The sequence below is a fragment of the Nycticebus coucang genome, chromosome 2, assembly GCF_027406575.1.
Source record: "Nycticebus coucang isolate mNycCou1 chromosome 2, mNycCou1.pri, whole genome shotgun sequence".
NCBI lineage: Eukaryota > Metazoa > Chordata > Mammalia > Primates > Lorisidae > Nycticebus > Nycticebus coucang.
Window position 1 is genome coordinate 95,953,697 of NC_069781.1, and position 13,486 is coordinate 95,967,182.

General features: G+C 42.9%; 1 protein-coding gene and 1 pseudogene across 2 annotated transcripts in view; both read right to left on the reverse strand.

Moving 5' to 3' along the window:
- The window catches only part of KIF27 (kinesin family member 27), a 135,356-nt gene extending 125,312 nt beyond the window's left edge, over positions 1-10,044 (reverse strand). Inside the window, exons 1-2 of the mRNA XM_053576488.1 lie at positions 9,973-10,044; positions 4,292-4,675 (exon numbers count right to left, since the gene is read on the reverse strand). Of these exons, the coding sequence (XP_053432463.1) occupies positions 4,292-4,589 (298 nt within the window). The 5' untranslated portion in view covers positions 4,590-4,675; positions 9,973-10,044. The remainder of the gene's footprint in view (positions 1-4,291; positions 4,676-9,972) is intronic.
- Positions 10,045-10,390: 346 nt separating this feature from the next.
- On the reverse strand, positions 10,391-11,342 carry LOC128575160 (endoplasmic reticulum resident protein 29-like; annotated as a pseudogene). The gene has a single exon (XR_008376936.1). The product of XR_008376936.1 is annotated as an endoplasmic reticulum resident protein 29-like (transcript).
- Positions 11,343-13,486: the final 2,144 nt, after the last annotated feature.

Here is a 13,486-nt window from a genome sequence, read left to right on the forward strand (position 1 = left end):
GCACTGTACCTCAGAAAATGTATTCCAAGCAACAAAAAGTTGGCTTACAAATGAACCTTAAAAACAACTTGTGTTCAATCTTCCAGTTGAAGATTACCAAAGTTTAGATTTTGGGCAACAAACACCCTGAAAATCCAAACCTCTATTAACTTGGATGGCTATGTTTCACTTAATTTAAGATACAAGACTGCCATCATGTGGCAAATAAAGGAAACTGTATGTTTTTTTCTTACACTCAGGACAAAGTGAAGATTCCTTTTTAAGAGCTTCTAGAAACTAGCCCATAGGAAATGTCTAAACCATTTCCATCTATAGTATAGATAAGCAATACGAATTAGGCAGACTATAACTGACCAGAAATGGCTCATTCATTCCCGATTTCACCGGATATGAAAGCACAATAAATCAAAAGACTTGGGCTGGGCGTGGTGGCTTGCATCTGTAATCCTAGCATTCTGGGAAGCTAAGGCAGCTGGATTGCTTGAGCTTAGGAGTTTAAGACCAGCCTGAGCAAGAGCAAGACATAATTTCTTTTAAAAAAGGAAGGAAGGAAGGAAAACTGAGGCAAGAGGATCACTTGAGCCCAAGAGTGGAGATTTCTGTGAGCTATGATACCACTCTACCCAGGGCAACATAGTGAGACTCTATCTTTAAAATAAAAAAGAGACAGTTTTTCATTCTGCCATAGTGCCTGGCATGGTACCTTCAACACTATAGATGCTCAATAAATATTTATTGGGGAAAAAAAAAACCAATGTACTTTGCATGATCAAAATAATCAAACAGCAAACCAAGTGCACCAGCTCACATCTGTAATCCTAGCACTTTGGGAGGCTCAGACAGGAGATTGAGACCAGCCTGGGGAATAGTAAGACTCTCATCTCTACAAAAAATAGAAAAATTAGCTAGGTGTAGTGGTGCACACCTGCAGTCCCAGCTACTCTGGAGCTATCATGATGATAGCTCACTGCACTCTAACCTGGGCAACAGAGCAAGACTTGTCTCAAGAAAAATTTTTTTTAATAATCAAATAGTAGACAAGTAACCCAAAAATAGGAAATCAAAAATGGTCACTAATTTCACTAATATACCAAGAGATAAATGCAACTTTAAATAACAAAGTATAATTTTTTACGTACTAGATGGAAAAAATGAATTTATAATATTACTAAGTGACAAGGATATCAGCAAATGGCTTTTATATTTTGGTTGTGGGAATTTAAACTGACACTCCATTTTTGGAGGGTAATTTTTCAGGTGATCTACATTTTAAATGTTCATACTCCTGATTCAACAAATCCATCTCTAGGAAATCTATTCTATAGAACTATTAACAGATCTAAGAAAGGTAAATGTACAAAAATACTTAGTGCAACTTTTTTATAAAAGTAAACAACCTAACCTTCCATTACTATTTGAATGGATAAATTACGATTCATTCACACTATGGAATATCATATAGTCAAAAAATGAGGTGAATTTCTATGACCCAAATGACAAGAAGTGAAATGATATTTTATACTATTAATACAAAAGGAAGTTACAGAACCACAGTTACAACATCTCATTAAACAAAACAGATTAAAGAAAACAAAAAACTACATAGTAATATGGGTCATACTACATACACTTCAAGTTGTTATTTCTCGGGGCCAGAGGAACTTTTCACTTGTTTAATTTCATTTCTTATGTACCACTTGCAATCCTTTTTGTAATACATTTCTTCAATTAAAAAAAAAGTAAAAAGAAAACACCAAAACTATTCTTAATGGTAGTCTATTTCTTCTGGCATCAAGATTTATTTATTTTTTTTTTTTGTAGAGACAGAGTCTCACTTTACCACCCTTGGTAGAGTGCCATGATGTCACAGGACTCACAGCAACCTCCAGCTCTTGGGCTTTTGCGATTCTCCTGCCTCAGCATCCCGAGCAACTGGGACTACAGGCGCCCGCCACAACGCCCGGCTATTTTTTGGTTGCAGTTCAGCTGGGGCTGGGTTTGAACCCGCCACCCTCGGTATATGGGGCCGGCGCCCTACTCACTGAGCCACAGGCGCCACCCTGGCATCAAGATTTTAAGAGCAGTTAAAATATTTCAGAACAATAGATAACTTAACTTTTTCCCTTATAGAATTAAAATAGTACTCATGGCCTCTAAATTTAAAAAAAAACCAAGTTGAGCACAGTTGCTCATGCCTGTAATCCTATCACTCTGGGAGGCCGAGGTGGGTGGACAGCTTGTGCTCACAAGTTCAAAACCAGCCTGAGCAAAAGTGAGACCCCCATCTCTACTAAAAATAGAAAAACTGAAGCAAGAAGATCACTTGAACCCAAGAGTTTGAGATTGCTGTCAGCCAAGATGCCAGGGCACTCTACTCATGGCAACAGCTTGAGACTCTGTCTTAAATAAATAAATAAATAAATTCCAGCAGTGCTAAAATTAAGTCATCAACCTCTGAACATTTTATAACTCCTATTGGCATAAAGCACATACTATTAAGCCATAAAGGCAATAAAATATTTGTCAATCAAAAACAAAAGCGACCAACGGGGCACGGTGGCTCATGTCTGTAATCCTAGAACTCTGGGAGGCTGAGGCAGGTGGATTGCCTGAGCTCATGAGTTTGAGACCAGCCTGAGCCAGAGTGAGATCTTGTCTCTAAAAAAAAAAAATAGCCAGGCATTGTGGCAGGTGCCTGTAGTCCCACCTACTTGGGAGGTTGAGGCAAGAAGATCACTTAAGCCCAAGAGTTTGAGGTTGCTGTGAGCTGTGACACCATAGCAACAAAGTGAGATTGCGTCTCAAAAAAAAAAAAGCTACCATCTTTAAGAAAAACCCACAGTGTGGCTGGGTTTAATCCCAGCACGTGGGAGGTCTTGGCAGATGGATTGCCTGAGCTCGCAGTTTCGAGACCAGCCTGAGCCAGAGCGAGATCCCGTCTCTAAAAAATAACTAGGCATCGTGGCAGGCACCTTCAGTCCCAGCTTCTTGGGAGGGTGAGGCAAGAGGATCACTTGAACTCAAAAGTTTGAGATTTCTGTGAGCTAAGACGACAAGGCACTCTACCAACAGTGACCAAGTGAAACCCTGTCTCAAAAAAAAAGAAAAGAAAAAAGAAGAAACGCAGCTTATAAACTAAATTCTTTTTATTGTGAGACCTTAAAATAATCTAGAATCTGCAATCTCCTGATCCTATAGAACAGATTTGTAAAAATTCAAATCCAGGCCAGGCCTACCAAACAACGACAACTACAACCAAAAAACAGCTGGATGTTGTGGCTGGCGCCTATAGTCCCAGCTACTTGGAAGGCTGAGGCAAGAGAATCGCTTAAGCCCAGGAGTTGGAGGTTGCTGTGAGCTGTGATATAATGGCACTCTACCCAGGGCAACAGCTTGAGGCTCTGTCTCAAAAAAAAAAAGGGGGGGGGGCATTGGGCTCTTAAGGCCTTTCCATTTAATCTTTGGAATAAGGACTTCCTCAAACTTCCCAGTCACCCACTGATCCTTCCCCAATCCACGCACATAATGAAAAAAGTTTCTGAAAGTCACATATTTTACATTTGAGAAGGATAAAAACAGAAAAAATACTTAAAGCCACTACATATATAGAGAATACTAAGTAATTTTAGACAATAATGCATTTATGCAATATTCAGAAGTTTGTTTTTAGTAGAAAAATACCGATACAGTAAACAATCTCATAGGTTTCCAACCCCCGCTTCACCACTAGCCACCTAACTGTATAATCTCTTCACCTCTCCATGTCTAGGCTCCTCATTATAAATGAAGAGAAATGATTTCCAAAGTTCCCTCCACTTCTGCAGAAAAGCCCATGCTTCCATCTTTTCCAAACTAGAATAACCAGCAGAAGAAATTATATCCTAATATATTCAGTACCTGGTTAGAAAATGGAAAAAAAAAAAAAGACACCTTAACCACATAATAAATTTCTCCTACTACCCCTAAGTCCTAGTTTCAGGACTCTTAATATTATTAAAGGATACAAAAATCGAATGTTAACTCATTTATCTCTATTATAATTCTGTTTAAAATAACAAGGGTTGAAAACACTGAATTAAACTCTCTTGCTCAAGCTAATATAAACTAGATTTCTTAAAGAAATGTCGATATTTAAGAACAAATCTTTCAAAGGTGTTCTTATGATCAAATTTGATTATACTATTCATTCTTTCATTATTCAACCAATATCCTACACACCTACTATGTGTCAGATATTGTTTTGTTTTAGTTTCTTTCTACTGCTCAAGAAAAAGTCAGAAAGTAATCTTACCAACACGGCCTCCTCCAATGGTGTACGTCTTTCCAGATCCAGTTTGTCCATAGGCAAAAACAGTTGCATTATAGCCCTCAATAACTGACAATACTAAGGGTTTTATACATGTATTATAAACTTCATCTTGAGAGGAATTTTTGCCAAAAACAAAATCAAAAGTAAAAACTCTATCTCTTCCAATGATAACTTGCTGGGTATTTGGGACAACTCTCACACAAACTTGATGATTATGAAGTACTTCTTTGCAAAGCAGAGGTCTAATTCTTACAGCAACTTTTACTGGTATTTCTTCCATGGCAACTTAGATTTTACTAATGGATTTTCTACTTAATGTTCAGTATGTAGTGTGAGAAACATCCATTTTACATAAGATCTGGACTCCTGTGTAACAAATAAAAGATAAATTTCAATTATTGATTCCTCTTTTCCCAATAAATTAACTACCTCTAAAGCACAGTCAATTAGAGCAGGGTTTACTCCAATATAAAATAGTTACAAAAAGTAAATCTGTCTCATAAAATACATCATTAATTTGTAAATAAAATAATCTAAGGGGTGGGAGCCATGACTTAGTAAATTATGAAGCTAAGTGATAAACACATGGGATTCCTTTGTGCCTTTGTTTCTACAGTGGTAATGTTCATTAATCTAACTACTGAATAATTAGGGAGTTAGAAAATTAAGGCAAGGAAACAAGTGAGGAATTATACACATGTTAAAAGCAAACATTAGGCCAGGCACTGTGGCTCATGTCTGTAACTCCAGCACTTTGGAAGACCAAGACAGATGGATCACTTGGGCCCAGAAGTTTAGGACCAGCCTGGGCAACACAGAAAGACGCTGTCTCTACCAAAAAAAAAAAAAAAATGTTTTTTGGTGGCGCCTGTGGCTCAGTGAGTAGGGCGCTGGCCTCATATACCAAGGGTGGCGGGTTCAAACCCAGCCCTGGCTGAACTGCAACCAAAAAATAGCCGGGCGTTGTGGCAGGCGCCTGTAATCCCAGCTGCTCGGGAGGCTGAGGCAGGAGAATCGCGGTAGCTCAAGAGCTAGAGGTTGCTGTGAGTCCTGTGACATCGTGGCACTCTACTGAAGGTGGTAAAGTGAGACTCTGTCTCTACAAAAAAAAAAAAAGTTTTTAGGCTCAGTGCCTGTAGCAGTGGTTAGGGCGCCAGCCACATGCACCAAGACTGGTGGGTTCAAGCCCGGCCTGGGCCAGCTAACCAACAATGACAACTGTAGCAAAAAATAGCCCTGCGTTGTGGCAGGCACCTGTAGTCCCAGCTACTTAGGAGGCTGAGGCAAGAGAATGGTTTAAGCCCAAGAGTTTGAGGTTGCTGTGAGCTGTGACGCTTTGGTACTCTACCGAGGACGACATAGTGAGACTCTGTCTCAAAAAACAAAAAAAGTTTTTAATTATCCAGGCACGACAATTCACAATTGCAAAGATGTGGAAACAACCCAACTGCCCTTTAACACGTGAATGGATTAATAAATTGTGGTACGTGTATATAATGGAATAGTATTCTGCAAATATATATATGTGTGTATATATGTATATAAATTTAAAAAAGATAAAAAAGATATTTTTGCATCTTTTATGAACAACCTGGATGGGTCTGGATAATAGTCTCATAAGCAGTGTATCACAAAAATGGAAAAATAAGCATCGCATGTACTCAGTGCTAATTTGAAACTAATGTATTAACAGCTATATGCTCACATGAGAGAAAAACTAAATTCAAATTGGGGGAAGGAGTTGAGTCAGTTCCCACTCCATGGACATATTGCACAGGTATATGGCACTCTTCCTGGGTGAAGGAAACAACTATAGCATGTACTTTAACCTTACAAAAGCAATTTACATAAGCTAATCATATGTAGCCCCATATTAAGCTGGAGAAAGAAAATTAGCCAGGCATGCTAGTGTGTGCCTATAGTCCTAGCTACTCAGAAAATGGAGGTGGGAGAATCACTTGAGCCCAGGAGTTCAAGGATGCAGTGAACTATGACAGCCTGAGCAACAGAGCTATAACATATCTCTAAATATATATATGTATGTATATATGTATATAAATAAATGTTTTGGCAAGAGTGTAGAGAAACTGGAACTCTCATATACTCTGGGTGGGAATATACAATGGTACATCCACTTTAAAAAACAGACAGGCAGGGCGGTGCCTGTGGCTCAGTGAGCGGGGGGCGGGCCCCAAATACGGAGGGTGGCGGGTTCGAACCTGGCCCTGGCCAAACTGCAACAAAAAATGGCCAGGCGTTGTGGCAGGCACCTGTGGTCCCAGCTGCTCTGGAGGCTGAGGCAGGAGAATCGCCTGGGCCCAGAACCTGGAGGTTGCTGTGAATGACGCCACGGCACTCTACGGAGCGTGATAAGTGAGACTCTGTCTCTACAAAAAGACAGGCAGTTCCTCAAAAAGTTAAATACAGAGTTTCAACTCTGAGTTTTAATTCTACTTCCAGGAAAAAAGAAAGCATGTTTGCATAAAAACATATAAACAAATGTTCAGTCTTGGTAGGATAAAGCTTACACTATAGAAAAGCTAAAAAGATAACAAATGAGTAAACTATGATAATGCTTAAGTGCATATGATGAAAAGTAAACAGCCTCTTTGGAGATGCTGAGTCTTGAATACTAGCAGACACTGTTATCTCATAGCAGAAAAACATTTTAAGCACTACTTGATATGGAAATATTAATGATGATATATTTATTAATAATATTCACTATAGCCTTTAAAAACCCTACAGCAGTACTTTGCATTTATGAATTGTCAGTGAAAAAATAAAAATAAATAAAAAATTTTAAAAAGGCAGGGACTGTGGCTCAAAGGAGTAGGGTGTCAGCCCCATATGCCAGAGGTGGCGGGTTCAAACCTAGCCCCACCCAAAAACTGCAAAAAAAAAAAAAAAAATTAATGTCAGTGGACAGCCTGAAAAGGATCACAACAAAAAAAACATTTACTCGGGCAGCACCTGTGGCTCAGTTGGTAGGGTGCCGGCCCCATATACCGAGGGTGGTGGGTTCAAACCCGGCCCCGGCTGAACTGCAACCAAAAAATAGCTGGGCGTTGTGGCTGGCGCCTGTAGTCCCAGCTACTCAGGAGGCTGAGGCAAGAGAATCGCCTAAGCCCAGGAGTTGGAGGTTGCTGTGAGCTGTGTGAGGCCACGGCACTCTACCGAGGGCCATAAAGTGAGACTCTGTCTCTACAAAAAAAAAAAAAAATTTACTCTACTAAAAGTCTACTGAGTAAAAAACTAGGTCTTTTGGGCTTTCAAATCCCAAAACAGAGTAAACAAACTATACTTAATGGCCACAACAAAGAGATACACCAAACCTTGGCAATTTTAATCATTTTAATGAAATTTTGCATTAAAAAAATATATGCACATGTGTACTGTAAATCCTTTCATGGGTCCTAAAGGACTCTACGATCATTTGGTATCAGAAACTTTTCCCAACTGTAGGAATGTTGTCTAACTTGATTCTTCCAAATGTCTCTCAACACCTACATCTGAAGTTATCATATAGATTAGCTTATTTTTTATGCCATCACATTAAAGCAAAAGTTATGGCCTACATTAAGCCAAATCTATTGTCTTTTTTTTTTGAGACAGAGCCTCAAGCTGTCACCCTGAGTAGAGTGCTGTGGCATCACAGCTCACAGGAACCTCCAACTCCTGGGCTCAAGTGATTCTCCTGCCTCCGCCTCCCAAGTAGCTGGGACTATAGGTGCCCACCACAATGCCCGGCTATTTTTTGGTTGCAGCCATCATTGTTGTTTGGCAGGTCCGGGTTGGATTCAAACCCACCAGCTCAGGTGTATGTGGCTGGCGCCTTAGCTGCTTGAGCCACAGGTGCCAAGCCCATTAAGCCAAATCTAACTGCTTCCAATAACTTGCTAATAAAAAGTGCCAAATGTAATTGGGATATTTTTACTTTCTTGGTTTTTATATAAACAATTTGGCTGGGGCTGTGCCTGTGGCTCAAAGGAGTAGGGCACTGGCTCCATATGCCGGAGGTGGCAGGTTCAAACCTAGCCCCAGCCAGAAACTGCAAAAAAAAATTGGCTATAAAAGCCACTAAAACTCACCTATTCCAACCATTAAATAATATGTTGGAGCCACAAGAAAAAAAAAGAAAAATAATGGTCCATAAACATGTGGCTTGTAAAAAATCAATATACAAGAATCAGTTTTGTGGGAATTTTTTGTTTTGTTTGAGACAGAGTCTGACTGTCGCTCTGTGTAGAGTGCTATGCATCATCATAGCTCACAGCAACCTCAAACTCTTGGGCTCCAGCAATTCTCTTGCCTCAGCCTTCCCTGGGACTACAGGCATATGCACCAGGCCTGCCTAGTCTCCAACTCCTGAGTTCATGCAATCCTCTGGCCTGTCTCCCAAAGTGCTAGTATTACAGGCATGAGCCACGTGTCCAGCCAGAATTAAGTTTTTTTAAAAAAAATTCACAGCATTTACACTTCATATTCTGATCAATTACAGTCACTTCAGATTCTGATCAATTACAGTCATCAGAAACACGCATGCCACCAAAAAGTGCCTGCCCCCCAAAATGATATCTGGTAATATACAGGCATACTTAATAGGTTTCTGAAAGCTGAGCAAAGGCAAGGTATTATTTAATCCCTGATGCCATGTCATTGATCCAGAATAGGTGTCTCCAAATGCTATTGCCATCTTTACACTTAGGTTTCTGAGAAATCAGCGGTTGTCTTAAGCTTGTGGCTTCTTAATAATTGCCTTAAAAACTTCCCACCAGATAGACTGTGAATGGAACAAAGATCTCAGAAAAGCCCCCAAATGTGTGAAGACAGGGTAGTAAAGTGGGGGTAAAAACACAGTTGTGGGCAAGCTCGGTGCCCGTAGCTCAGTGAGTAGGGCACCGGCCAAGTACACCAAAGCTGGTGGGTTCGAACTCGGCCCAGGCCTGCTAAACAACAATGACAGCTACAAAAAAAAAATAGCCAGGCGTTGTGGCGGGTGCCTGTAGTCCCAGCTACTCGGGAGACTGAGACAAGAGAATCTCTTAAGCCCAAGAATTTGAGGTTGCTGTGAGCTGTGACGTCAAAGCACTCTACCGAGGGCGACGTAATGAGACTCTGTCTCAAAATAATAATAATATAATAATAATAATGTGGGCTTTCTCTTTCTCTGTTATCACACGCCTATGAGGAAGGGGTCTTTCCGAGTTGCACAGCGGTAGAATGCACCGAAGTTCAATCTCCACAATGGGCAAAGGAGGCCCGTGACAAAACGAAACCCTCAGAGATTGTGGCAGGTCCCCGCCGCTCACGTCCGCAGTGGGACGTATAAATACGAGACGTACACCAGGTCCACACCGAGGCGGTCGGTCCCGCGTTCTGACGCGTCCCAGTTCCCTGGGCCCTCCTACTTCAGATAGGGGCGTTCTGCCTCCAGCCGCTCGCCCGGCTCCCAGCACCGACCTTGGATACCCCTGGGAGGCCTCGTCGGCCTCACCGGCGCCCCAACCGCCTCCACAACCCACCCCACTGCAACCCTGATTCCTGGCCGATGCCCCCTCCTCCCAACGGCGGACCGGAAACGCGAGCACAGCGGACAGGAGAGCAGGCGGCACGGCGCCCCTTTTCCCCACACTGCCCGGCCCGGCCCGCGGCGCACTGACCGGCTGGGGAAAGCCCGGGTCTCTGGCGGCGAGCGCTGGACTCCTTGACTTCGCTATGCAGCGCCGCCGCCGGCCGCGCCTTTTGTTGTCTCGGGTTCTCCCGGCAACCGGTGAAGCCGGTCGCGGGACGTATCCCCGCCCAGCCGCCGCGCCGCGCCCCGCCCCGCCCCGCCCCTGAGCCAGGCCACGCCCCCGAGCCGCCCTGCATAGTGGTCAGCGCCTGGGTGGTGGCGAAGGGCCCACCTCCGAGATTCCCTACTAAATCCGGTTGTATCCCACCAATGAGGTGGGATTCTAGTCTGGGAAAGCTGAGTGTGAGAACGATTCCACACTGCGTTTCAATATCTTAACTACCAATTTGGTTTATTTGTATTGAAGTAAAATCTGTGCATGAATCTTTTTTTTTTTTTTTTTCCACTTACGCAAAACACTGAAACTTTAATTGGATTAGAATTACACCTGTCAAGGACTGTAAGCACCTAGGGGCACTTGCCATCTGTGTTAAGCATTCCACCTCACCTCAGACTGGTTATCTAGATGTCCCAAGCATGGTTACATCAGCATCAATGTCCAAGCATACTCAGGGCTCAGAATTCCAGTGCAGTACCATTTTTTTCCTCCACTCTATTATGTTCCAACAAGGATCTTCAGCCAGCAGGTAAGTCGCCCCTCCCCTCCCCCATTAAACACTGGAAAACCCTATTGGGCCTTTTTATAGCTCCTCCTTCTCAGCCCCTTTCTTCTGGAAGGCAGTCAGGATGTTTAAGCTCTTCTGGAGCTCCTCCTTCTTCCCATCACTCATCTTGTTCTTCTCTATAAGTTTAGCGATCCGGGTCATTTCTGATGCTGGGAAGTCCTCCCCTTGGTCTAAGATCTTCCCCATGATTTTCAGGTATTGCTCAGCCCACTTCTTCTCCGTCTCCTTCACACTGGAGAGGTTGTCACGCCCCTGCTTCAAGAGGGCCTGGCGGGCCTCCACATTAGAGGCCCTAATGAACTCCCCAGCCAGAGCATCATAAGCAGGCAGGCAACCAGGCATACCTAGGTAGACCCCTTGTCCCTTTAGCCATCGCTGGATGGCACCAACCTTCACTGCCCCACTGTATGGGACTGGGTTCTCAAAGTCTCCATCCCTGAAGAGGTAGAAGACTGGATAGCTCTCTTTGTCCAGCTTGTATTTCACACTCAGCTCCATGTTCAACTTGTCACCATAATCTTGTAAAAAGTGATTGTATCCAGGGGAAGGGCCCCCTTGGTGTGCAGGCCGCTTCCGCCATGCGGAGTACAGAGGATCAGAAGGCCCAAAAGGAAAACCACCGGAGAGACAGAAGCCATAACGCCGGATTCCGGGAGCGAGAGGTTAAAAAAAAATCTGTGCCTGAATCTTTTTAAAGTTCACGATTTAGCGGGTGTAATACATTCCCAATGTTGTGCAACCATCTCCCCCCTGTGTGTGCCTGTTTCCAAAACATATTCATCACCTCCCGTCGCCCCCCCCCCAAAAAAATCCCTGGAACCAGTCAGCTGATTCTCCTTTCCCTTCAGCCCCTGCCAACCCCTAATCTTATTTTCTGATTGTATGGATTCACCTATTCTGGACATTTCATATTAATAGAATCATATGGCCTTTTGTGTATGGCTTCGTTTCCTTAACGGTAATTTTGGTGTAGCCTCTATCAACACTTTCTATTTTTTTTTTTTTTTTTCCGTAGAGACAGAGTCTCACTGTACCGCCCTCGGGCAGAGTGCTGTGGCGTCACACGGCTCATATCAACCTCTAACTCTTGGGCTTACGCGATTCTCTTGCCTCAGCCTCCCGAGAAGCTGGGACTACAGGCGCCTGCCACAACGCCTATTTTTTTGTTTTTGTTGCAGTTTGCCCGGGGCTGGGTTTGAACCCGCCACCTTCGGCATATGGGGCTGGCGCCCTACTCACTGAGCCACAGGCGCCGCCCTACACTTTATTTTTATATCTGAATATTCCACTAGATGTATCACACTTTGTTCATCCATTCATCAGTTGTTGAACAACTGTATTGTTTCCTCTTTTTGACTAAAATTAATAATGCTGCTATGAACATTCATGTACAAGTATTTGTTTGAATATCTATTTTCAGTTCTTTTTGGTATAAACCTAAGTGTAGAATTGCTGATCCATGTGATAATTCTATGTTTAACTTTTCCAACTTGGTTTTAAACTCCTTAAAGACTCCTGGTTTTAGTAGCATACTCTAAGTAAGAAACTTCAGAAAGCCTTCCGTATTTCATGAAACTTAGGAGTGAAGATGAAAAAAAAGTTGCAGGTGGCACCTGTGGCTCAGTGAGTAGGGTTCCGACCCCATATACCGAGGGTGGTAGGTTCGAACTCAGCTCCGGCCAACCTGCAACAAAAAATAGCTGGGCATTGTGACTGGTGCCAGCTACTCGGGAGGCTGAGGCAAGAGAATAGCCTAAGCCCAAGAACTAAAGGTTGCTGTAAGCTGTGACACCACGGCATTCTACCCGAGGGCAACAAAGTGAGACTCTGCTAGTTTGAATTTAAAAAATTAAAAGATACAACTTCATTTTGTTGCATTTTTAGAATGCTTAAAAAACAAAGTTCTCCCAAGAAACCATGTTGGATGTCATGACTGTGAATTGATACGTAGGACTAGCCTGCAGACAAAGCATCAATAAAAGTATGTAACAGTTTAGATTAAAGAATACATAGAAGATTTAGCAGAAGTTCTCAAAAAGCCACACAGGCCGGGCACAGTGGCTCAGGCCTGTATTCCCAACACTTTGGGAGGCCAAGGCAGGAGTATCCCTTGAACCCAGGAGTGTGAGACTACAGTGAGCTATGCTTGGGCCACTGCATCCAACCTGGGAGGCAGGGCAAGACCCTGTTTCAGAAAATAAAAAAAATAGCCTCAATGCCCATAGCACAGTGGTTACAGCGCTGGCCACATACACTGAGGCTGGTGGGTTTGAACCCAGCCCAGGCCGGCTAAACAACAATGACAACTGCAACAAAAAAATAGCTGAGCGTTGTGACGGGCACCTGTAGTCCCAGCTACTTGGGAGGCTGAGGCAAGAGAATCGCTTAAGCCCAAGAGTTGGAGGTTGTGAGCTGTGGAGGCATGGTACTCTACCGCGGGTGACTTAGTGAGACCCCATGTCAAATAAATGAATAAATGCCACACAATTGCAGAAAGGAGGTCAGTAAATACCTAATAGCCTTGGAATGAGACATTTTTCCTTGCTCTAAAATTGGTGTCTTGAGTCCAAAGTTAAAGAGGAGAGGTTAATTTCTCCACATTGTAAAGTGAACGCCAGTCATTGCCACCCCATTCTCCTTAGCATTTGTAGCAGAACAAAGCTAATTTCATTTCAACTTCAATCCTTTTTTTTAAACTCTTCATTATAAGGCCTTGGTGATGCTAAGAGAAAGAATCAAGGGATCATGGGCCTTATGGGGTAGAGAGTAGAGATGGAGAGTAAGTGGTATCTGTCCTAAGTCAAAGGAAGCTCTAAG